The following is a 25,322-nucleotide window of genomic DNA, read 5'->3' on the forward strand; positions in this document are numbered from 1 at the left end:
CTCGGCAATTCTGCGTTGTCATGTGTCTTGAAGGCCGCCTTGGAGAATGTTTACCCGAAGATCAGAGGCTGAATGCTCTTGACTGCTGAAGTGTTTCCCAACAGGAAGGGAACACTCCTGCCTGGTGATTGTCGAGCGGTGTCCATTCATCCGTTGTCATAGCGTCTGCATGGTCTCCCCAATGTACCATGCCTCGGGACATCCTTTCCTGCAGTGTATCAGGTAGACAACGTTGGCCGAGTCGCAAGAGTAGGTACCGTGTACCTGGTGGATGGTGTTCTCACATGAGATGATGGCATCCGTGTCGATGATCCGGCACCTCTTGTAGAGGTTGCTGTGGCAGGGCTGTGTGATGTCGTGGTCACTGTTCTCCTGAAGGCTGGGTAGTTTGCTGCAGACAAAACACCGGCATCTCCACATCATGCCTTCTCTAGGGCAAATAGGGATGGGCAATAAATGCTGACCTTACCAGTGATCTCCATGTCCTTGAATGACTATAAAAAAGTACTTTTGAAGTGCAGCAATTATTGTAATATAGGAATGTTGCAACCTGTGAGCATTGTCTGCAGCATCCCGAGAGCATGTCCATCCTTTTTGTAGGATTGGTGACCAAAACTAAATCCCAGTGCATTATCAAACCTGAGCACAACGTCTAGAATTCTGTTTACACAGCCCAGAATGCCATTCTTTTTGTGTGTTGTTTAGATTTGATTTATTGTTACATCTATTAGGAAATAGTGAAATGTATTGTTTCTTGCGCACTATACAAAGTATACCATTCATAGAGTACATAGGGGAGAAGGTGCAGAATATAGTGTTACAGTCAAAGCTAGGGTGTAGAGAACGATCAACTTAATATAAGGTAGGTCCGTTCAAAAGTCTGATGGCAGCAAGGAAGGTGTTCTTGTGTAGGTTGGTACGTGATCTCAGACTTTTGTATCTTTTTCCTGACGGAAGAAGGTGGAAGAGAGAATGTCCGGGGTGCGTGGGGTCCTTGATTATGCTGGCTGCTTTTCCGAGGAAGCGGGAAGTGTAGCCAGAGTCAATGGATGGGAGGCTGGTTTGCATGATGGATTGAGCTATGTTCTCAACGCTTTGTAGTTTCTTGCAGTCTTGGTTGGAGCAGGAGCCATACCAAGCTGTGATACATCCAGAAAGGATGCTTTCTATGGTGCCTCTGTAAAATTGGTGAGAGTCGTAGCTGACATGTCAAATTTCCTTAGCCTCCTGAGAAAGTAGAGGCATTGGTAGGCTTTCTTAACTATAGTGTCGGTATGGAGGGACCAGGACAGGTTGTTGGTGATCTGGACGCCTAGTAACTTTAAGCTCTTGACCGTTTCCACTTCATGCCCATTGATATAGACAGGGGCAGGCCTCCACTATGCTTCCTGAAGTTGATGACTATCTCCCCTCCTTCATTTTGCTGACATTGAGAGAGAGATTATTGTCATTGCACTATTTCACCAGATTCTTTATCTCATTCCTGTACTCTGTCTCATCATTGTTTGGGCAGCACGGTGGCACAGTGGTTAGCACTGCTGCCTCACAGGGACCTGGGTTCAATTCCAGCCTCGGGTTACTATTTGTGTGGAGTTTGCACATTCTCCCCATGTCTGCGTGAGTTTCCTCTGACACTCCAAGGATGTGCGGGTTAGGTTGATTGGCCATGTTAAATTGACCCTCGGTGTCAGGGGGATTAGTCAGATAACTATTTGGGGTTACAGGGATAGGGCCTGGGTGGGATTGTAGTCGGTGCAGGCTTGATAGTCCAAATAGAATCCCTACAGTGCAGAAGGGAGGCTATGACTTCTATGAGATCTGACCCACGAGATCATGAAAGGGGTGAGTCTGTTGTTTATTCAGGTCCCTTTCAAAATCACCTTGTGCCAAATTTAAACTGTTTTTAAAAAAACTTCAATATTCAATAGTATTACATTTAATTTGACTGTCCAGTAAATAGTGCTATCAGCCTTTAACTACACCTTCTGTGAACTCCTTTGCTTGCTGTCCCCATTTTGTACGACCTTCACATATGACAGGCTGAAGACAACTGGCTTTAGCATTCAGATTAAGAGGGCCAGTACAGAATTAAATTTGGTCCCCAAAGATGGTTCAGATAGCACCTTCATTCACTAAACCATTACTGTAGGAGGACGTCTACTGCCAGGTTAATCTGTTAAAAGGGATTCATGACACTAGTTACTGCAACTGTAACAAACTTTACAAATTCTGAAGCAACAGTATCCAATCACCTACTGTATGAGGACTAGTTCTATGGTCACCTCAAGAAGAATAAATCAACAGTGCTTCTCTTTCCCTTATCACTCGTTCAAAGGGACAAGGTACTTAATTCAAACCTCTCAACCTTTCAATTCAATTCTTATAACGATTTTAAATTGTTATTTCAAGGTAACATAATCCAATCTCTCCTCTCCTCCCTTCCCTTTTACATCAGATCTATACAGCAATCGAGGAAGCAGTATAAACAGGTAGAAAACTAGAGCAGCAATGCAGGAGCAGGGGCACAGTGATCTATAACCAGCAATGGGCACACAGGTGGAGGGACTCAGCAATGGGGACAATAAGTATATTAGACTAGAAACGTTACACAAGTAGGAAAAAGACTTGAATTTATACAGAACTTTTCATGATCTCAGCATGTCCCAAAAGTATTTACATTGAATGAAGTGCTTTTGTTGTAATGTAAGAAATGCAGCGACCAATTTGCACAAAGACTCATAAAACAGTAAAGAAACAAATGATCATATAATGAGTGGTTTTGGGTGAGGAATAAATAGGACATCAGGTGAACTCCTTTGCTTGCCTTTAAATAGTGCAGCGGGAACCTTTTACATCCACCGTAAGAGGGAAAATAGAGCCTCTGTTAACATATGAATAGGGAGGGAATAAAGGGATACAGACCGAGTAAGGACAGAAGGCTTTTTTGTAGTTTAGTTTGGGCATCATGATCAGCACAGGCTTGGAGGGCCAAAGGGCCTGCTCCTGTGCTGTACTTTTCTTGTTCTTATATCATTTAAAGACAAAGTTAAGAGATGAACAGACTAAAAACTAGTAAACATGCAACAACCTAGGACAGTGCTGTTATATCCAGTAACTAGCTTTAAGCAAATTACTGATAATTTGCACCAATTCACTTAATTCCCAATTTTCTCACCTCCCCTCAGGGTATTAACTCCCTAATGAAGAGGTTCCCGAGGGATGGTTCCTTCACCAAGCAGTTATCCAGCATGCATGAATTTTGACAGAGTGTCAGCAAGCTAACAGACTCTGATGCCAACATAGCTTCTGCCTTATTTGTGTCCAATGCAGGTGCCTAGGCAGCAGACAGGCATGAGAACTGAACACACGTCTCAGGGGTGCTGAGCACAATTATAGTACTGCTGCTGAGATCAACTAATAATGGAGCTTGGAGACGTAGTCTTCACCAGTTAATGCTGAGGATTATGTTTCAGGGATATGGGGGCATTTTATTATATTTTTTGGGTGGAGGAATTTGGTTTTTTAAAACGGAATGCCTGAATAAAAAGGTGCAGAATGTGATTTACAGTCAGTTATAAACTGTACAGCAACCCATGCAAGCAATAAGAAAACATAAATAAATACAATCAGGTCTTAAAACATAGACACACACAGATATATATATATATATATAATATATAACTTTAAAAAGTACAGTTCAATTATGTACAGATTGTGTTGATCAGTTAAGATGTTGGGGTAGAACAGAAGCCACCCCATTGCCCACACCACCACAATGAAATAGTTTATCTAAAGACTACAAACTGCTATTAAAGCAGTGTACAAGAGAGTACGAGCCTTTCCTTGCGATACGTTACACCCAGCCTGGTCCACGCACAATATCTCCATGGAGAATTGAGGCAAGGAAGAAAGAATCAAAAATCATTCAGTCAACGCATCTGCAGGCTGGCTCCAATCGACTTCACCGTGCTGTTCAACAAAGTGACGGAAAGTTCCGGTACATCCCGAGGAAATCTCACTGGCCCAGCATTGGGCCCCTCCAAGGTATCTAGGATACCTGTTGAAAAAGAGGCACAGAATTTTGAAATGCTTTACACCTGGACATCACTTCAAGGTCATCAAATCTAATATAAACACAATGACAATTCATCTTAAATCTGGATTTGAGTTAAGATATATAACTTAATTACGACTTGCACAGCATTCAGATTGGAAAGAAAAGCAGGAAAATTACTTCTAAAGATTATCCAGTGAATTAGTCAGTAAATGTATCTTGCACAAATAAGCCACAGAGTCTGAAGTCCCAAGTTTGATCCCTGGACTGTGCTGAATGAGCTCATCTCAGAAAATCAGCAGTTTGGGTGCTGCAATTGTAAAGTTTGTGCACTCAGTTCAGCACGCACGCACGCGCTCACACTCGCGCCCACACTCTCACACCCGCGCGCACTCGCTCACACTCGCGCCCGCTCACACCCGCGCGTGCCCGCTCACGCTCGCTCACACCCGCGCTCGCTTGCTCACACCCGTGCGCACTCGCTCACACCCGCGCGCACCTGCTCACACTCATGCACGCACAGCAACCATTACAACACACTGCTACCCATGGATAACAATGCTACCCATGGGGCCAAATCCCAACAGAGATCGCTAGCCCTGTGGAACCAAATCCCAGCACAAACCTGTCTTCAAGGCAGAACAGCAAAGGAGGAAAAGCAGAAGGTTTGGCATGAGGAAGCAGTGGTGAGAGTGAAAATTGCATATGAACACTTTCTCGCTGTTTTAGTTTACATTTTTTCTTTTAATTGTGAAGCCACTGCATAATTACAGCTGGAATGTCAACTGGCAACCAATTCTGACGTTGAGTATAGTAGCAGATGCCAAGAAATTTGGAAACTATGTTAATTCATCCTCTCGTTTTCCACTTAAGGCTATGGGGTAAGGCAATAATGATCTCAATGAAAACAAATGGTTTGTTCTGTTCATGCAAGGGGACAGAAGCAGACTACAGTCCCGAGAAAACATCTGGAATCTCCATGTCTTAACCACAGTCTGCTACTCATTCAGCGTAAATCGGTGGCCTGGAGCACTCTGTTTTCTCCTGCCTAATTATTTCCCTGCTTCCCAACTGGTCTGCAGCCAATTTGGTATAAATGAGGAAATTATAAATGAACTCTAAATGAATATCCACTGCACCTCTGCCTCACTGAGACTGGATCACCAAGTGCAATAACACAGCAGAGTTCAGCTATTTGTCTGCGCAGTTGGAGGAATTTTCCTGTACCTTCTACAATCCTGTGGTAAGCAAAGTGCAGGTACAGCAGGAAGACCATGTGCAGGGCAGCAAGAACCCCACAGACAGCGAGCCGTTGAGTTTGTCCAATCGTACGGGAGAGCATCACTGCGACCTGTGAAAGAGAGATTGAGAATCCACTGCAAGTATTCATTCCAAATGGTAATTCAAAATAAAAATAGATAAAATTACATTCCTTCTGCGCCTATCCATTCTGACACAGAAAGATGAGGTTCTGGCTCCCATTTACTCAGTCAGTAAATGTACAACAAATGGTGCAATATGAGCAACAAAAAATGCTTCAGACTCGTTTGCTGATCAAAACAAAGATTCCTCGCCCCACTCAATAGGTTCCAGCAAATAAGATGACTCTTTTCACCTCACTGTTACTCTAGTGTAGTTTAATATATTAAGAGATTTCTTTTGAAAAATGAGGTACATTATTATCTCTGGCAGCTTGTTCGACTCTCCACCCCCTCTAGATCCTTTTCTATCTCTCCCCTCTCACCTTAAACCTATGCCCTCTAGTTTTAGACTCCCCTACCTTTGGGAAAAGATGTTGCCTATCTACCTTATCTATGCCCCTCATTATTTTATAGACCTCTGTAAGATCACCCCGAAGTCTCCTACGCTCCAAGGAAAAAAAAACGTCCTAGTCTATCCAGCCTCTCTTTGTGACTCTAACCAAGCGCAAAAGGACCTTGTTGGCACTCATACTTCCCATGACTCACCTCATACCCCTGTTCTTTTATTCCTTTCTATCACATTTACTTACTTCATTTTACCAAAGATCTAGCATTTTACCACATTCTAACCACTCTCTGAAGAAGTTTCTTCTAAAATCTTTATTGAATATATTAGTTACTATCTTGTATTTATGACCACTAGTTTTGGATTCCCCTACAAATGGAAACATCTTTGCTACGTATACATTGCTGAACTCCTTCATAAGTTTATAGAATTCTTTTTGGTCACCCTTCAGTCTTCGTGACAGAGAAAAGCCCCAGACTGTTCAATCTTTTCTGACAGGCATAATCTCCTAATTCTGGTATCAATCCTTTTTTTTCCACCTTCTCCAATATCGCTTGTAATATCAGGACTACAACTCAGTGCTTTCATGTGCACAGTTATCAAACAGAGTGAAAGACGGCCTACCATCCTGAGCGTGGACAGTCCTCCAATGATGAGCCATAACAGATAGAAAAGAGAATGCAGATGAACATTGTAGGTGACGAGCAACACAATGCAGGGTCCAAACAGACCATAACCCTGTGAACAAGACAGTTGAATCAATTCAGGCCAAAGCTATGTCATTCCACATAAAGTAATGAATCATTGGGTATGTAATTCATCATTTGAAGTGTTACATTATTCTGATTGTATTGTTTTCTGACACCTGGTATCTAGAAACAGACTTTTGCTGTGGGGCATTTAGTTACTGAGTTGTGTTCCCGACAAGGGATAGAATCACAGAATGGTTACAGCACAGAAACATAGAAACTAGAAGCAGGAATAGGGCATTCAGTCCTTTGAGCCTGCTGTGCCATTCATTTTGATCATGGCTGACCATCAAATTCAATATCCTGATCCCCCCTTCCCCCCATATCCCTTGATCCTTTCAGCCCCAAGAGCGAAGTCTAATTTCTTCTTGAAATCAGACAACGATTTGGCCTCAGCTACATTCTGTGGTAGTGAATTCCACACATTCACCACCCTCTGGGAAGAAATTTCTCCTCACCTCAGTTCTAAAAGGTTTACCTCTTATCCTCAAACTATGACCCCTAGTTCTGGACTCCCCCACCATTGGGAACATTCTTTCTGAATCTACCCTGTTTAACCCTGTTAGAATTTTATAAGTTTCTATGAGATCCCCATAGACCATCCAGCCCATCGTATCTGTGCTGGCTCCCTGAAGGAGCAATTCACTAATGCCAGTCCTCTGCCGTCTCCCTGTAATTCTGCAAAACCCTCCGTTTCAGGTAATAATCCAATTCCCTCTTGAATGCCTTGATTGATCCTGGCTCCACCACACTCTCAAGCAGTGCACTGCAGATCCTTACCACTTGCTACATGGAAAGGTTTTTCCTCATATTACCATTGCTTCTTCTGCCAATTACCTTCTCTATTCTTTCACCAATGCAAACAGCTTCTCCCTTCTCTTCTGTCCCCTCTTAATTTTGAATATCTCTGTCAAAGCTCATCTCAATCTTCTCTTCTCCGAAGAAAACAGCCCCAACTTTTCCTACCTTCCCACAGAATCAAAGTTTCTCATTTCTGGATGCATTCCCATGAATCTTTACTGTATCCCCTCTCCCTTCACATCCTTCCTAAATTGTGGTGTCCAGAACTGGATGCAATTTTCCAGCCAAGGTTAAACCACTGTTTTACACAGGTTTAACATAACTTCCTTGTCGTTATACTCTAAACCTCTATAAATAAAGCCTGAGATGCTGTGTGCTTTATTAATCATGCTCTTTCATTCTATCCTGCCACCTTCAATGGTTTATGCACATGTACACACAGGTCTCTCTCTCTGCTCCTGCACCTCATATTTACTGTTGTACCCTTTATTTTATATTATCTCTTCATGTTCTACCTACCAAAGTGAATCACTTGACACTTCTCTGCATTAAGCTTCATCTGCCACTCGTCTGCCATTCCACCACCCTATGATGTTCTTTTGAAATTCTACATCATCACCCTCACAGTTCACAAAGCTTCCAAGTTTTGTCCATATATTTCAAAATTGTGCTCTGTTGTATGCCACCTACAAGATACACTGCAGTAACAGTATCTTCCAAACCTGCGGGTGACCTCAACCACCTAGAAAGACAAGGACAACAAATGGACAGGAACGTCACCACCTGCAAGTTCCCCTCCTAGTCACTCACCATCCTGTCTTGGAACTAGATCACCATTCCTTCATTGTTGCTGGATCAAAAACCTGGAACTCCCTTCCGAACAGTACTGTGGCTATACCTACAACAGAAAGTGGTTCAAGGGCATCTTCGGGGGCAATAATTACTGGCCTTGCCAACCTGCCATGATGATCAAAAAAACCTGGCAATGTTTATTGTCAATTCTCAGACATGGAGAAACAATCACCTGAATGTGATACCAGAGTGAAGACCCTACCCAGTGAATCAGATTTCAGAAAATTTCACCTCCTTCAGAAGAGATTAAATTATTGGCAAAACAACTCATAATTCTTTACTGATAAATACACAATGTTATATACTGTAGCCTGTCCCTGCCTATTCCAGCTCCCACAACACTCACCAGCAGTGACAACATCTGCAGCATTGTAATCTGGGCATTGCACAAATAGCCCAGGAAGTAGATGAAGGAGGAGACGCCCAGCCAATAACCAAAGCAGGTTCCAATCGCAGTGCCCATCAGTGTGCCCTCTCTCTGCAGGAACATACAGTAGTGTACCAGTTAGCAAGTTCTAAGAATGCAACAACTCCACTTGTTTAAAATTAATCCGCTGAAAGGTCTCCTCATATTCTTGCTTCTTCCCACTTTTGATATATTTTACCCATTTTTTTCTTGGGCTCATGGGATTGTATTAGCATGAATAGTGGGTTGATTAACAGACAGACAGGAAACAATGGGAATAAACAATATAGGAATGGCAGGGTGCAACCAGTGGAGTACCGAAAGGATCAGTGCTCACGCATCAGCTTTCTGTAATCAATATCAATGGCTTAGGTAAGGGGACCAATGTAACATATCCAGGTTTGCTATGAGGAGGACATAAAGAGCCTCCAAAGGGATATAGACCCTCCTTCCCCCACAGAACCAGCACGCAACTCACCAGAAAATGACTGTGTGGGAAAATTGCAGTCCAGACTGTGCCTGAGAGACTGGCACAGATCACCCCAGTATTCTCGCCGTTATGATACTTGGGGCACAATCTTACCATCTCTCTGCGCTCGGTGATCAGTGTGGCGAGCTGGGAAAATAGCATGTGACCTGGGCTTGCAGGGGTTTGGGGCTGCTCGTGTTGGTCTGGTGGTCCTCAGGTCAGGGGGTCGCTGCTGGCTTGAGGCTCATATTGCACATATTTCCCCTGCCCTGTGAACGACCGCCAACAGGTTAGATATGAGGTTGAGTCCCAGCCCCACCAATGTCGCTCTGGTTGCCCCGACATGGTTTATTGCTGACATTCCATCCCAGGTCCCACTAATAAGAACAGGCCTGCCAAAGTCAAGGAACTCTGCAGGTCTTAACCATGATCCTCATACTGCATGAACTCTGCAGTGCTCCCTACAATGGCCAGCCATCGCCTGAAAGGCACGAGGGTGCATCTCCACTGTCTGTCTGAACTGCTAGCCATTCCTGGATGCCAGTGCACCAGATGTCCAGGTGGGTGCACTCATATCTATGCTTAAAGGGTTCCCAATGGACCTTTATGCCCGTGGCAAGGATGTTCCAATGGCTGGCAGCCAATTGATGGCACGGGATGGTGTTGGGTTGCCAGCATCCAGACTCATGGGAACACAGGTTGCTGGGAGGGAGGTGCCTGGAATGGATAACCTTACTGACTGTGGTGTCTCTTTAGCTCCTTCCCTCTCCCACCGCAGAGCAAAGATGGATTTTGCTTTGGAGCCAGTAGAGCTGGCGGTTATTTTCATGGCTGTTGTTGCGGAGGAGGGAGATGGCCACCCACAGCAAGGCCAGCCCAGGCCAGAAGCCGCAGGAGGAGGAGAGAGGGCCACTGGTCAGGGCCACTATGCGACTGCTCATCTACCTGAGGGGGGTTGCAGTTGAAGGCGGAGACGGAGATCCGGGTGTACAGGACCCGCATGTCATATAATGAGCTGCCGGATACCTTGTGCTGCTGCAGGCAGTCCTCCCATCCTCCTGTGGGACTCCTCCAAACAGCCTTGCAGTTGCTGCAATGCTGATGACAGCCTCTCCTTCAATCCCTGGCTCTACCTCTGCATCTCCAGCAAGTTTGGGAGAACTGATCCCAGCAGCCTGGCACCTAGCTAGAGAAAATTTTCAGGGGTGCAAGAGTTGTTGATGTGAATGTGTGTGGTTGGGAGGGGCTCTTAAAGTTGTTAACACTGCCTCAGAACTCATGACCCTAAAATCTTGTCTTATTTGGGACATTTTCTATGCTAAAGATGCTAGATAAATGCAAGTTGCTCTTGTTACAGTAATGAAAAAGTTCCTACAATTATACTTCGCATTACCATTCTCCCTATGGGATTATAGATTTTTAACCCCTTCTTTTCACTTTGAATTTTTTTCCATCCATTTGGATAATATTTGTTTAGTACATTCATCTACAGGTTTTTGTGACGAAAAGAAAAAAAAATTCATAGGCTGTGGCTGTCACTGGCTGGCCAGCATATATTGCACATCCCTAGTTGCCCTTGAGGAGGTGGTGGTGAGCTGCAGTCTGTATGGGGTAGGTATACTGACACTCCCTCCTATGGAAGGCGCTTTGGTGAGTTACTGGAGCACATCTTGTAGATGGAACACACTGCCATCATCGTGTGTCAGTGGTTGAGGGAGTGAATGCTGAAATCGATGGATGTGGTGCCAATCAAGCGGGCTGTTTTTTTCTGGATGGTGTCAAGCTTCTTGAGTGTTGTTGCAGCTGCACTCATCCAGGCAAATGGAGAGTATTCCAGCACACTCCTGACTTGCGGATGATGGACAGGCTTTGGGAAGTCAGGAGGTGAGTTATTCTCCGCAGAAATCCTAGTCTCTACCTTCTCTTGTAGCCACAGTATTTATATGGCTAGTCCAGTTCAGTTTCTGGTCAATGGTAACCCCAGAATGTTGGTAATGAGGGATTCAATGATGGTAATGTCAAGGAGCGATGGTTAGATTCTCTCTCATTGGAGATGTCATTGCCTGGCATTTGTGTGCCATGAATGTGATTGAATTTATACATAATCTTAAAGAAAATTTATTTCAATTTTTGAATATAAGTAGTGCAGTAACTGTTACATAGCAATAAGTATATTGGAACCACCAACAGTCATTTAACAGTACCACTGCCCACTATTCATTTCTCGGTCATGTCATCAAATATAATACTTACAATTACTGTTCCAGATGTTTTCATCCCATGCAAAAGAATGGCCACCAGTGTGAAAACTAGCATCAAGGGGCCATACAGCTCTCCTGCAACTTTCTATAAGAGAAACAAAACACAGTAAATACCATTCCAAAATATTATTCCACCAAGTTATGAATAAGTGAATAACTTTTTCAAACAGCGATAATCTTGACTCTATCTCTGGGAACAAGAATCAACCATTCAACCCCACACCTACTTGTAGGAAAATCTTCATCAGAGCAGTGGGATTAATTCAAAATGGAAATAGAGAGAGAATACAGAGCCAACATGTTCCTGTGAAAGTGAATGGTGGGAGCCACAAGTCCAGAGAACCCTGGACATCAAGAGATATCCAGGGTTGGATAAGGAAAAAAATGGAGGCTATGACAGATATCAAGGGCTCAAAACAGCGGAATCCGGGGAGCAGTATGGAAAGTGCAGGGAGTTACTTTAAAAAAATTGAGAAGAGCAAAGAGGAGGCATGAAAAACACTGGCGGGTAAAGTAAAGGATAATCCAAAGGTTTATAAGTATACTTAGGGCAGGAGGATGACCAGGGAAAGAGTAGGGACCAACATGGCAATTTGTGTGGAGCCAGAAGACGTAGGTGAGGTTTTAAATGAGTAGTTTGCTGTTCACAATGGAGAAGGATGATGTAGGTATAGAAATCAAGGAGGGGCATTGCGATTTACTGCAACCACTTAAGAGGGAAGAGGTACTAATGGTTTTAACGGGCCTAAAAGTGGATAAATCCCCAGGCCCAGATGAGATATATCCTAAACCCAAAGAGAGAAAATGCTGGAAAATATCAGCAGGTCTGGCAGCATCTGTAAGGAGAGGAAAGAGCTAATGTTTCGAGTCCAGATGACCCTGGACTCGAAACGTCAGCTCTTTTCTCTCCTTACAGATACTGCCAGGCCTGCTGACATTTTCCAGCATTTTCTCTTTTGGTTTCAGATTCCAGCATCCGCAGTGATTTGCTTTTATATTTAAGCTGTGGGAGGCAAGGGAGGACATTGACAATAATAATTTTCAAATCTTCTCTGGCCACAGGAGAGGTGCTTGAGGACTGGAGGACAGCTAATGTGGTCCCATTATTCAAGAGAAGTAGGGAAAAACCAGGAAATAACATGCCTGTGAATCTAGCTTCAGTGGAGGGAAACTACTGGGAAAAATTCTGAGGGATATGTCTATTTCTTTTTAAAAATATTTACTGACAGTTACATGGGTAAGATTGGTATAGAAGGATAGGAGCCAAACACGGGCAATTGGGACAAGCTTAATGGTAAAATATGGGCGGCGTGGACAAGTTGGGCCGAAGGGCCTGTTTCCATGCTGTAAACCTCTATGATGTGGAGATGCCAGCGTTGGACTGGGGTAAACACAGTAAGAGTTTTAACAACACCAGGTTAAAGTCCAACAGGTTTATTTGGTAGCAAATGCCATTAGCTTTCGGAGAGCTGCTCCTTCGTCAGATGGAGTGGAAATCTGCTCTCAAACAGGGCACAGAGACACAAAATCAAGTTACAGAACACTGATTAGAATGCGAATCTCTACAGCTAACCAGGTCTTAAAGATAGAGACAATGTGAGTGGAGGGAGCATTAAGCACAGGTTAAAGAGATGTGTATTGTCTCCAGACAGGACAGCCAGTGAGATTCTGCAAGTCCAGGAGGCAAGCTGTGGGGGGACCCAATGGTGTTCAGCAGGGATCGGTGCTGGGTCCCGATTACTACCCGAGCCACATGTGAAGTGGCATGGGATGAGAAAATTAGGGAAGTAAACATGTGGCTAAAGGAGTGGTGCGGGAAAAGGGGGTTCCATTTCACGGGAAATTGGCATCAGTATTGGAACAGAAAGGATCTGTACCGTTGGGATGGTCTCTACCTGAACTGATCTGGGACCACTGTTCTGGCGAAAAGGATAAATAGGGTGGTCACAATGACATTATGGGCAGCACGGTAGCACAGTGGTTAGCACTGCTGCTTCACAGCTCCAGGGTCCCGGGTTCGATTCCCGGCTCGGGTCACTGTCTGTGTGGAGTTTGCACATTCTCCTCGTGTCTGCGTGGGTTTCCTCCGGGTGCTCCAGTTTCCTCCCACAGTCCAAAGATGTGCGGGTTAGGTTGATTGGCCAGGTTAAAATTGCCCTGAGATTCGTAGGTTAGCGGGATTAGTGGGTAAATATGTGGGGGTAGGGCCTGGGTGGGATGGTGGTCGGTGCAGACTCGATGGGCCGAATGGCCTCCTTCTGCACTGTAGGGTTTCTATGATTCTATGATTTCTATGACTTTAAAGTAACAAGCTGGGGGAAGGGATGGGTAAAACTAAAAGAAAAACTAAGGTTAATGGAAACCAAGGCATCGGGTTAGTATGAGAGTAGAAGATAGAGGTTAATAGGATGAACAGGCATGACCAGTCTAACGACCATCAGAGATTAGTAAAGGAGATCAAATGTGTGAAAAGTGTAGCGCACAAGAAAATCCTGCAAGGGAAAGACAAACCAGGAGGACATATTTAAAACCCTGTACCTAAATGCACGCAGTATTTGGAATGTCAATGAGTTGATGGCACAAATAGAGCTAAATGGATATGATTTGGTGGGGATTACTGAAACATGGTTACAGGAGGACTGGGAGTTGAATGTCCAAGGGTACTCAGTATTCCGCAAGGATAGACAAGATGGGACAGGAGGTGGAGTTGCTTTATTGGTTGTATTAAGAAATGACATTGGCACTAAGGGCCAACATGTTGAATCAATCTGGATGGAAACAAAAAACAAAGGAAAAAACATCTTGGGAGGAGTAATCTACAGGTCCCCGAGCAATACTTCCAAAGTGGGGCATACTATAAACCAAGAAATAATGAGGGCTTGTGAGAAGAGCACAACAGTAATTGTGGGTGATTTTAATATGAAAATTGACTGAATTAATCAAATTGGCAAAGATAGCCTTGAGGAAGATTTCATTGAGCGTATGAGGGACTGTTTCTTAGAGCAATATGGTATGGAACCAACCAGGAAGCAGGCTATTTTAGATTTAGTTAGTGCTAGTCAGAGTAGAAGCAGCAGGATACATAGGATGAATATGTGGCTGAAAAGATGGTGCGAGGGGAAGGATTTCAGATTCCTAGGGCATTGGGACCGATTCTGGGGGAGATGGAACCTGCACAAACTGGACGGGTTACACCTGAGCAGGAACGAGACTGATGACCTTGAGGGGGTACTTGCTAGAGTGGTTGGGGAGGGTTTAAACTAATATGGCAGGGGAATGGGAACCTTTGCAAGGATTCAGAGCGGGGGAATTAAGAACAAGAGGAAAAGATAGTAAGGAGAATAAAGAAAGTGATAGGCGGAGAAATCAAGGGCCAAAATCAGATAAGGACTGAGTAAAAATTAGTAAGAAAGGGAAAAGAAATGTTAAAAGTGCTCACCTTAAGGCTTTGTACTTGAATGCACGGAGCATTCGAAACAAAATGGATGAATTAGTTGCACAGATAGATGTAAAGGGGTATGATATAGTTGGCGTTACGGAGACGTGGCTCCAAAGTGACCAAGGCTGGGAATTAAACATTGAGGGCTATTCAGTGTTTAGGAAGGGCAGATGGAAAGGAAAAGGTGGTGAAGTTGCATTGTTGATTAAAGATTATATTGATACGATACTGAGGAAAGAGATTAGCATAGAGGATGTGGAATATGTATGGGTCGAGTTAAGAAACAAAGGACAAAAACCAATGGTGGGGGTGGTACACAGACCACCAAACTGCAGTAGTAATGTTGGGAAAAGCATTAGACAGGAAATCAGAGTTGCATGTGTGAAAGGAACACCTGTGGTTTTGGACGACTTTAATCTGCATATAGATTCGGAGAGTCAAATCAATCACAGTACAATAGAGGAGGAATTTCATGCATACGGGATGGTTTTCTGGAGCAATTTGTTAAGGAACCAATAAGGGGGGGTGGGGGTGGCACAGTGGTTAGCACTGCTGCTTCACAGCGCCAGGGACCTGGGTTCAATTCCTGGCTCGGGTTACTGTCTGTGTAGAGTTTGCATGTCCTCCCTGTGTCTGCGTGGGTTTCCTCTGGGTACTTTGGTTTCCTCCCACAGTCTGAAAGACGTGCTGGTTAGATGCATTGGCCATGCTAAATTCTCCCTCAGTGTACCCGAACCAGAGTGTGGCGACTAGGTGATTTTCACACAGTAAATGTAAATCTACTGGGAATAATAAATAAACTTTAACATCTTGGAACTAATGAAAAGTGGAACTTTTTCAAGGAACAAATACTGGGTGTCCTTGATAGGTATGTCCCTGTCAGGCAGGGAGGAAATGGCCGAGTGAGGGAACCATGGTTCACGAAAGAGGTGGAATGTCTTGTGAAAAGGAAGAGGGAAGCTTATGTAGGGATGACGAAACAAGGTTCAGATGGCTCGATTGAGGGTTACAAGTTAGCAAGGAATGAGCTGAAAAAGGGGCTTAGGAGAGCTAGGAAGGGACATGAGAAGTCCTTGGCGGGTCGGATCAAGGAAAACCCCAAGGTTTTTTACTCTTAGGTGAGGAATTTCATGCATACGGGAGGAATAAAAGAATGACCAGGGTGAGGTTAGGGCTGGTCAAGGACAGTACCTGAACCAGAGTGTGGCGACTAGGTGGGAACTTGTGTATGGAGTCAGTAGAGATAGGCGAGGTGATGAATGAATACTTCTCTTCAGTGTTCACCAAGGAGAGGGGCCATGTTTTTGAGGAAGAGAAGGTGTTACAAGCTAATAGGCTGGAGGAAATAGATGTTCGGAGGGAGGATGTCCTGGCAGTTTTGAATAAATTGAAGGTCGATAAGTCCCCTGGGCCTGATGAAATGTATCCTAGGATTCTTTGGGAGGCAAAGGATGAGATTGCAGAGCCTTTGGCTTTGATCTTTGGGTCCTCGCTGTCCACGGGGATAGTGCCAGAGGACTGGAGAATGGCGAATGTTGTTCCTCTGTTTAAGAAAGGGAATAGAAATGACCCTGGTAATTATAGACCGGTTAGTCTTACTTCGGTGGTTGCTAAATTGATGGAAAAGGTCCTTAGGGATGGGATTTACGACCATTTAGAAAGATGCAGATTAATCCGGGAGAGTCAGCACGGATTTGTGAAGGGCAAGTCGTGCCTCACAAACTTGATTGAATTTTTTGAGGAGGTAACTAAGTGTGTTGATGAAGGTAGGGCAGTTGATGTCATATACATGGATTTTAGTAAGGCGTTTGATAAGGTCCCCCATGGTCGGCTTATGATGAAAGTGAGGAGGTGTGGGATAGAGGGAAAATTGGCAGATTGGATAGGTAACTGGCTGTCTGATCGAAGACAGAGGGTGGTGGTGGATGGAAAATTTTCGGATTGGAGGCAGGTTGCTAGCGGAGTGCCACGGGGATCAGTGCTTGGTCCTCTGCTCTTTGTGATTTTTATTAATGACTTAGAGGAGGGGGATGAAGGGTGGATCAGTAAATTTGCTGATGGCACCAAGATTGGTGGAGTAGTGGATGAGGTGGAGGGCTGTTGTAGGCTGCAAAGAGACATAGATAGGATGCAAAGCTGGGCTGAGAAATGGCAAATGGAGTTTAACCCTGATAAATGTGAGGTGATTCATTTTGGTAGGACAAATTTAAATGTGGATTACAGGGTTAAAGGTAGGGTTCTGAAGACTGTGGAGGAACAAAGAGATCTTGGGGTCCATATCCACAGATCTCTAAAGGTTGCCACTCAAGTGGATAGAGCTGTGAAGAAGGCCTATAGTGTGTTAGCTTTTATTACCAGGGGGTTGGAGTTTAAGAGCCGTGGGGTTATGCTGCAACTGTACAGGACCTTGGTGAGACCACATTTGGAATATTGTGTGCAGTTCTGGTCACCTCACTATAAGAAGGATGTGGAAGCGCTGGAAAGAGTGCAGAGGAGATTTACCAGGATGCTGCCTGGTTTGGAGGGTAGGTCTTATGAGGAAAGGTTGAGGAAGCTAGGGCTGTTCTCTCTGGAGCGGAGGAGGCTGAGGAGAGACTTAATAGAGGTTTATAAAATGATGAAGGGGATAGATAGAGTGAACGTTCAAAGACTATTTCCTCGGGTGGATGGAGCTATTACAAGGGGGCATAACTATAGGGTTCGTGGTGGGAGATACAGGAAGGATATCAGAGGTAGGTTCTATACGCAGAGGCTGGTTGGGGTGTGGAATGGACTGCCTGCAGTGATAGTGGAGTCAGACACTTTAGGAACATTTAAGCAGTTATTGGATAGGCACATGGAGCACACCAGGATGATAGGGAGTGGAATAGCTTGATCTTGGTTTCAGATAAAGCTCGGCACAACATCGTGGGCCGAAGGGCCTGTTCTGTGCTGTACTGTTCTATGTTCTAGACACGGTGTTGAGCAATGACAAAGGATTAGTTGGCAATCTAGTTTGCCAACTAATGTTACAGCGGTACTCAGGCAGGATAGATTTGGGAGCTTGTCTACAGAGGCCTTATGGGTGGAGCTGAGAAACAGGAAAGGTATGACCACATTAATGGGGTTGTATTACAGACCACCCAATAGTAAGCGAGAATTGGAAGAGCAAATCAGCAGAGAGATAGCTGACAACTGCAAGAAACACAAAGTTGTGATAGTAGGGGATTTTAATTTTCCACATATAGATTGGGACTCGCATACTGTTAAAGGTTTAGACGGGGTAGAGTTTGTAAAATGTGTTCAGGAGAATTTTCTACATCAGTATATAGAGGTGCCAACTAGAGAGGATGCGATATTGGATCTCCTATTGGGAAATGAGTTAGGGCAGGTGATGGATGTGAGTGTGAGAGAACACTTTGGATCCAGTGATCATAATGCCATTAGTTTCAACCTGATCATGGATAAGGATAGATCTGGTCCTCGGGTTGAAGTTCTGAACTGGAAAAAGGCCAAATTTGATGAAATGAGAAGGGGTCTGGGAAGTGTGGATTGGCACAGGCTGTTCTCTGGTAAGGATGTAAATGGAAAGTGGGAGGCCTTCAAAGGAGAAATTTTGAGAGTGCAGAGTTTGTATGTTCCTGTCAGGATTAAAGGCAAAGTAAATAGGAATAAGGAACCTTGGTTCTCGAGGGAGATTGTAACGCTGATTAAGAGGAAGAGAGTGTTGTATGAAATGTACAGGCAGCAAGGAACAGATCAGATGCTCGAGGAGTGTAAAAAGTGCAAGAAGCTACTTAAGAGGGAAATCAGGAGGGCTAAAAGAAGACATGAGGTTGCTTTGGCAGACAGAGTGAAGGAAAATCCAAAGAGCTTCTATAGGGATGTTAGGAGCAAAAGGATAGTGAGGGATAAAATTGGTCCTCTTGAAGACCAGAGTGGTAGACTGTGTATGGAACCAAAAGAGATGGGGGAGATACTAAATGGTTTTTTTGCATCCGTATTTACTGAGGAAACAGACATGGAGTCTACGGAAATAGGGCAAACAGGTAAGGAGGTCATGGAACCTTTACAGATTAAAGGGGAGGAGGTGCTCGCTGTCTTGAGGCAAATCAGAGTGGATAAATCCCCAGGACCAGACAGGGTATTCCCAAGGACCTTGAGGGAAGCTCGTGTTGAACTTGCAGGGGCCCTGGCAGACATATTTAAAATGTCAGTATTCACGGGGGAAGTGCCAGATGATTGGAGGGTGGCTCATGTTGTTCCGTTGTTTTCGAGGAGGTTACCAGGAAAGTGGATGAAGGGAAGGCGGTGGATTTCAGCAAGGCCTTTGACAAAGTCCCTCATGGGAGGTTAGTTAGGAAGGTTCAGTCGCTGGGTAGACATGGGGAGGTAGTAAATTGGATTAGACACTGGCTCAATGGAAGAAGCCAGAGAGTGGTTGTGGAGGATTGCTTCTCTGAGTGGAGGCCTGTGACTAGTGGTGTGCCGCAGGGATCGGTGTTGGGCCCATTGTTGGAGGTGTAGTGGACAGTGAGGAAGGTTTTCCAAGCTTCCAGAGGCATTCGGACCAACTAGAAAAATGGGCTGAAAAATGGCAAATGGAATTTAACGCAGACAAGTGAGAGATATTGCACTTTGGAAGGTCAAACCAAAGTAGAACGTACAGGGTAAATGGTAGGACTCTGAAGAGTGCAGTTGAACAGAGGGATCTGGGAATACAGGTTACAGAATTCCCTAAAAGTGACATCACAGGTGGATAGGGTCGTAAAGAGTGCCTTTGGTACATTGGCCTTTTTAAATCGGAGTATCAAGTATAAACGTTGGAGTGTTATGGTAAGGTTATATAAGTAAGAAGTCTCACAACACCAGGTTAAAGTCCAACAGGTTTATTTGGTAGCAAATACCATAAGCTTTCGGAGCGCTGCTCCTTCGTCAGATGGAGTAGTCTCTGTTCTCCAACAGTGCACAGACACAGAAATCAAGTTACAGAATACTAATTAGAATGCAAATCTCTACAGCCAGCCAGGTCTTAAAAGGTACAGATAATGTGGTTGGAGGGAACATTAAACACAGGTTAAAGAGATGTGTATTGTCTCCAGACAGAACAGCTGGTGAGATTATGCAAGACCAGGGGCGAGCTGTGGGGGTTACTGATAATGTGACATAAATCCAACATCCCGGTTTAGGCCGTCCTCATGTGTGCGGAACTTGGCTATCAGTTTCTGCTCAGTGACTCTGCGCTGTCGTGTGTCGTGAAGGCCGCCTTGGAGAACGCTTACCTGAAGATCCAAGGCTGAATGCCCGTGACTGCTGAAGTGCTCCCCCACAGGAAGAGAACAGTCTTGCCTGGTGATTGCCGAGCGGTGTTCATTCATCCGTTGTCGTAGCGTCTGCATGGTTTCCCCAATGTACCATGCCTCGGGACATCCTTTCCTGCAGCGTATCAGGTAGACAACGTTGGCCGAGTTGCAAGAGTATGTACCGTGTACCTGGTAGATGGTGTTCTCACGTGAGATGATGGCATCCGTGTCGATGATCCGGCACGTCTTGCAGAGGTTGCTGTGGCAGGGTTGTGTGGTGTCATGGTCACTGTTCTCCTGAAGGCTGGGTAGTTTGCTGCGGACAATGGTCTGTTTGAGGTTGCGTGGTTGTTTGAAGGCAAGAAGTGGGGGTGTGGGGATGGCCTTGGCGAGATGTTCGTCTTCATCTCGCCAAGGCCATCCCCACACCCCCACTTCTTGCCTTCAAACAACCACGCAACCTCAAACAGACCATTGTCCGCAGCAAACTACCCAGCCTTCAGGAGAACAGTGACCATGACACCACACAACCCTGCCACAGCAACCTCTGCAAGACGTGCCGGATCATCGACACGGATGCCATCATCTCACGTGAGAACACCATCTACCAGGTACACGGTACATACTCTTGCAACTCGGCCAACATTGTCTACCTGATACGCTGCAGGAAAGGATGTCCCGAGGCATGGTACATTGGGGAAACCATGCAGACGCTACGACAACGGATGAATGAACACCGCTCGACAATCACCAGGCAAGACTGTTCTCTTCCTGTGGGGGAGCACTTCAGCAGTCACGGGCATTCAGCCTTGGATCTTCAGGTAAGCGTTCTCCAAGGCGGCCTTCACGACACACGACAGCGCAGAGTCGCTGAGCAGAAACTGATAGCCAAGTTCCGCACACATGAGGACGGCCTAAACCGGGATGTTGGATTTATGTCACATTATCAGTAACCCCCACAGCTCGCCCCTGGTCTTGCATAATCTCACCAGCTGTTCTGTCTGGAGACAATACACATCTCTTTAACCTGTGTTTAATGTTCCCTCCAACCACATTATCTGTACCTTTTAAGACCTGGCTGGCTGTAGAGATTTGCATTCTAATTAGTATTCTGTAACTTGATTTCTGTGTCTGTGCACTGTTGGAGAACAGAGACTACTCCATCTGACGAAGGAGCAGCGCTCCGAAAGCTTATGGTATTTGCTACCAAATAAACCTGTTGGACTTTAACCTGGTGTTGTGAGACTTCTTACTGTGCTTACCCCAGTCCAACGCCGGCATCTCCACATCAAGGTTATATAAGGCATTGGTGAGGCTGAATTTAGAGTATTGTGTACAGTTTTGGTCACCTAGTTACAGGAAGGATTTAAATAAGGTTGAAAGAGTGCAGAGAAGGTTCACAAGGATGTTGCCGGGACTTGAGAAGTTGAGTTACAGAGAGAGATTGAATAGGTTGGGACTTTATTCCCTGGAGCGTAGAAGAATGAGGGGAGATTTGATAGAGGTGGATAAGATTTTGATGGGTATAGATAGAGTGAATGCAAGCAGGCTTTTTCCACTGAGGCTAGGGGAGAAAAAAACCAGAGGGCATGGGTTAAGGGTGAAAGGAGAAAAGTTTAAAGGAAATATTAGGGAGGGCTTCTTCATGCGGAGAGGTGGGAGTGTGGAATGAGCTGCCAGATAAAGTGATAAATGCGGGGTCACTTTTAACATTGAAGAAAAACTTGGATGGGTTCATGGATGAGAGGGGTGTGGAGGGATATGGTCCAAGTGCAGGTCAGTGGGACTAGGCAAAAATGGTTCGGCACAGACAAGAAGGGCCAAAAGGCCTGTTTCTGAGCTGTAATTTTCTATGGTTCAATGGTTCTAGTTGTGAGAGAAGCCATTGGGCCAAGTTACCATAATATGGTAGAATTCCTTGTTGAGGTTTTTTATTCCTGTTTGGCGCAAGAGTGGTAAGGGAATTGTGGCCAAATCATGGTTTACAAGGGAAATTAGAGACAGTTCAGATTCAAGGAAGAAACATACAAATTGGCAAGAAAAAGCAATAGGCCTGAGGATTGGGAGTAGCTTAAAATTCAGGAAAGGAGGACCAAGGGATTGATTACAAAGGAAAATATAGAGTATGAAAGTAAGGTAGCGGAGAACATAAACACTGACTGTAAAAGTTACTATAGGTACGTAAAGAGAAAAAGATTGACAAAAACTACTGTAGGCCCCTTAGAGTCAGAAATGGAGAATTCATAACGGGAAATAAAGAAATGGCTGAGGAATTAAATTCGTACTTTACATCTGTCTTCACAAAGGAAGATATGAATAATATACCAGATGTTCTGAGAGTAACAAGTTTTAGTGAGCAGCTGAAGGAAATCAGCATTAATAGAGAAATGACTTGGGGGAAATTGATGGGATTGAAGGTGGATAAATCTCCAGGACCTGATAATCTTCACCCCTGAGTACTTAAGAAAGTGGCCCTAGAAACAGTAGATCTATGGTTCTATGGTTCTATCCATCGGTGGTTATTTTCCAAAATTCTTTGGACTCTGGACTGGTTCCTAAAGATTGGAGGGTATTAATGCAAGCCTGCCATTCAAAAAGGGAAACTATAGACCAGTGAGCCTGACGTCGGTACTGGGGCAGTTGCGATAGTCCATTATCAAGGATTTCATAACTCAGCATTTGGAAGACCGTGGTATCATCAGGCAAAGTCAGCATGGATTTACAAAAAGGAAATCATGCTTAACGAATCTATTGGAATGTTGTAACTAGTAGAGTTGACCAAGGAGAACCAGTGGATGTGGTTTATTTAGACTTTCAGAGGGCTTTTGACAAGGTCACACATAACAGACTACTATGTAAAGTTAAAGCACATGGGATTGCAGGTAATGTCTTGAGATGGATAGAAAGCTGGTTAGCAGATAGGAAGCAAAGAGTTGGCATAAATGAGTCTTTTTCTGACTGGCAGTCAGTAACTCGTGGGGTTCTGCAGGGATCTGTGCTAGGACACCACTGTTCACATTATATATTCATAATTTGGAAGAGGAAACTGGATGTATTATCTCCAAATTTGCAGGTGATACAAAGTTGGGTGGGAGGGTGAGCTGTGAGGACGATGCAGAGATGCTTCAGCGTGATTTGTACATTTTGAGTGTGTGGGCATGTGCATGACAGATGCAGTATAATGTGGATAAATGTGAGGTTATCCACTTTGGTAGCAATAATGGAAAGATAGATTATTACTTGAATGGGGGTAAATTGAGGGGTGGATACTCAGTGAGACCTTGGAGTCCTCATGCATCGCTGAATGTAAGTGCGCAGGTAGCAGGCAGCAAAGAAGGCAAATGGTATGTTGGCCTTCATAATGAGAGGATTTGAGTACAGGGATAGGGATGTTTTACTGCAATTGCATAGAGTATTGGTGATGCTACACCTGGAGTATTGTGTGCAGTTTTGGCGCCCTTACCTGAGGAAGGATGCCCTTGCTATAGAGGGAGTACAGCGAGGGTTTACCAGGCTGATTCCTGGGATGGCAGGTCTGTCATATAAGGAGAGACTAAGTCGGTTAGGATTATATTCACTGGAGTTTAGAAGAGTGAGAGGGAATCTCATAGAAACTTATAAAATTCTGTGATGCTGGCGTTGGACTGGGGTGGGTACAGTAAGAAGTTTCACACACCAGGTTGAAGTCCAGCAGGTTTATTTGGTATCACAAGCTTTCGGAGCGCTGCTCCTTCATCAGATGAAGGTCCACTCACCTGATGAAGGAGCAGCGCTCCAAAAGCTCATGATACCAAATAAACCTGTTGGACTTTAGCCTGGTGCTGTGAAACTTCTTACGATAAAATTCTAACAGGGTTAGACAGGGTAGATTCAGAAAGGATGTTCCCAATGGAGTCCAGAACTAGGGTTCATAGTTTGAAGAGAAGGAGTAAACCTTTTAGAACTGAGGTGAGGAGACATTTCTTCACCCAGAGGGAGATAAATGTGTGGAATTCACTACTACAGAAAGTAGTTGAGGCCAAAACATTGTCTGATTTCAAGAAGAAATCAGATATACCTCTTGGGGCTAAAGGGATCAAGGGAAATGGGGGGGGGGGGGGGAATCAGGATATAGAATTCGATGATTAGCCATGATCAAAATGAATGGTGGAACAGGCTTCAAGGGCCAAATGGCCTTTTTCTGCCCAAGTAAACCGAGCACAAGTAATTGAGGGCAGGACATAGGATAGACATGATAGGCAGGAGCATGTCTGTTGGATTAAATTGCATCAATTGCAATGCAGGAGGGCTGACAGGTAAGACTGATGAACTCAGGGCATGGATAGGTATGTGGGACTGGGGTATTATGGCCATAATTGAAACATGGCTAAGGGAGGGAAAGGACTGGCAGCTTATTGTTACAGGGTACAGGTGCTTTAGGTGGGACAGAGGTGGAGGAAAGAGAGGAGGGGGAGTTGCATTTTTCATTCAGGGGATCATCACGGCAGTAGTCAGAAATGAAATAACTGAGGGATCATCCAATGAGGCTTTGTGGGTGGAACTAAGAGATAAGAAGGGGACAGTGACCTTATTGGGCTTGTACTATAGGACCCCAAATAGTCAACGGGAATTAGAAGAATAAATATGCAGGGAGATTGGGAAGGCTTGCAGGAGTAATAGGGTTGTCATAGTAGGGGATTTTAATTTTCTTAACATACACTGGGACTGCCATAGTGTTAAAGGCTTAGATGAGGTGGAATCTGTTAAGTGTGCTCAGGAAAGATTTCTCAGGCAGTATATGAAGGGTCCTACTCAGGAAAGGGCAAAACATGACCTTTTCTAGGGAAATAGGACAGGGCAAGTGACTGAGGTGACAGTGGGGAACCACTTTGACTTCAGGCTTTCAGGTATCCAGATCACCAACAACCTGTCCTGGTCTCCCCATGCCGATGCTATAGTTAAGAAAGTCCACCAACGCCTCTACTTTCTCAGAAGACGAAGGAAATTTGTTATATCTACTACGGCTCTCACCAACCTTTACAGATGCACCATAGAAAGCATTCTTTCTGGTTGTATCACAGCTTGGTATGGCTCCTGCTCTGCCCATGACCGCAAGGAACTACAAAAGGTTGTGAATGTAGCCCAATCCATCACGCAAACCAGCCTCCCATCCATTGACTCTGTTGACTTCCCGCTGCCTCAGAAAAGCAGCCAGCATAATTAAGAACCCCACGCACCTCGGACATTCTTCCACCTTCTTCCG

At 44.6% G+C, this 25,322-nt stretch overlaps 1 protein-coding gene across 1 annotated transcript in view; it reads right to left on the reverse strand.

The window, feature by feature from the left end:
• Nucleotides 1-3,657: 3,657 nt before the first annotated feature.
• The window catches only part of yipf3 (Yip1 domain family, member 3), a 37,797-nt gene continuing 16,132 nt past the window's right edge, over nt 3,658-25,322 (reverse strand). Inside the window, exons 4-8 of the mRNA XM_078212168.1 lie at nt 11,352-11,444; nt 8,570-8,701; nt 6,446-6,559; nt 5,282-5,405; nt 3,658-4,057 (exon numbers count right to left, since the gene is read on the reverse strand). Coding sequence (XP_078068294.1) covers nt 3,930-4,057; nt 5,282-5,405; nt 6,446-6,559; nt 8,570-8,701; nt 11,352-11,444 — 591 coding nt within the window. The 3' untranslated portion in view covers nt 3,658-3,929. The remainder of the gene's footprint in view (nt 4,058-5,281; nt 5,406-6,445; nt 6,560-8,569; nt 8,702-11,351; nt 11,445-25,322) is intronic.

Source organism: Mustelus asterias, chromosome 5 (genome assembly GCF_964213995.1).
Source record: "Mustelus asterias chromosome 5, sMusAst1.hap1.1, whole genome shotgun sequence".
Taxonomy (NCBI): Eukaryota; Metazoa; Chordata; class Chondrichthyes; order Carcharhiniformes; family Triakidae; genus Mustelus; species Mustelus asterias.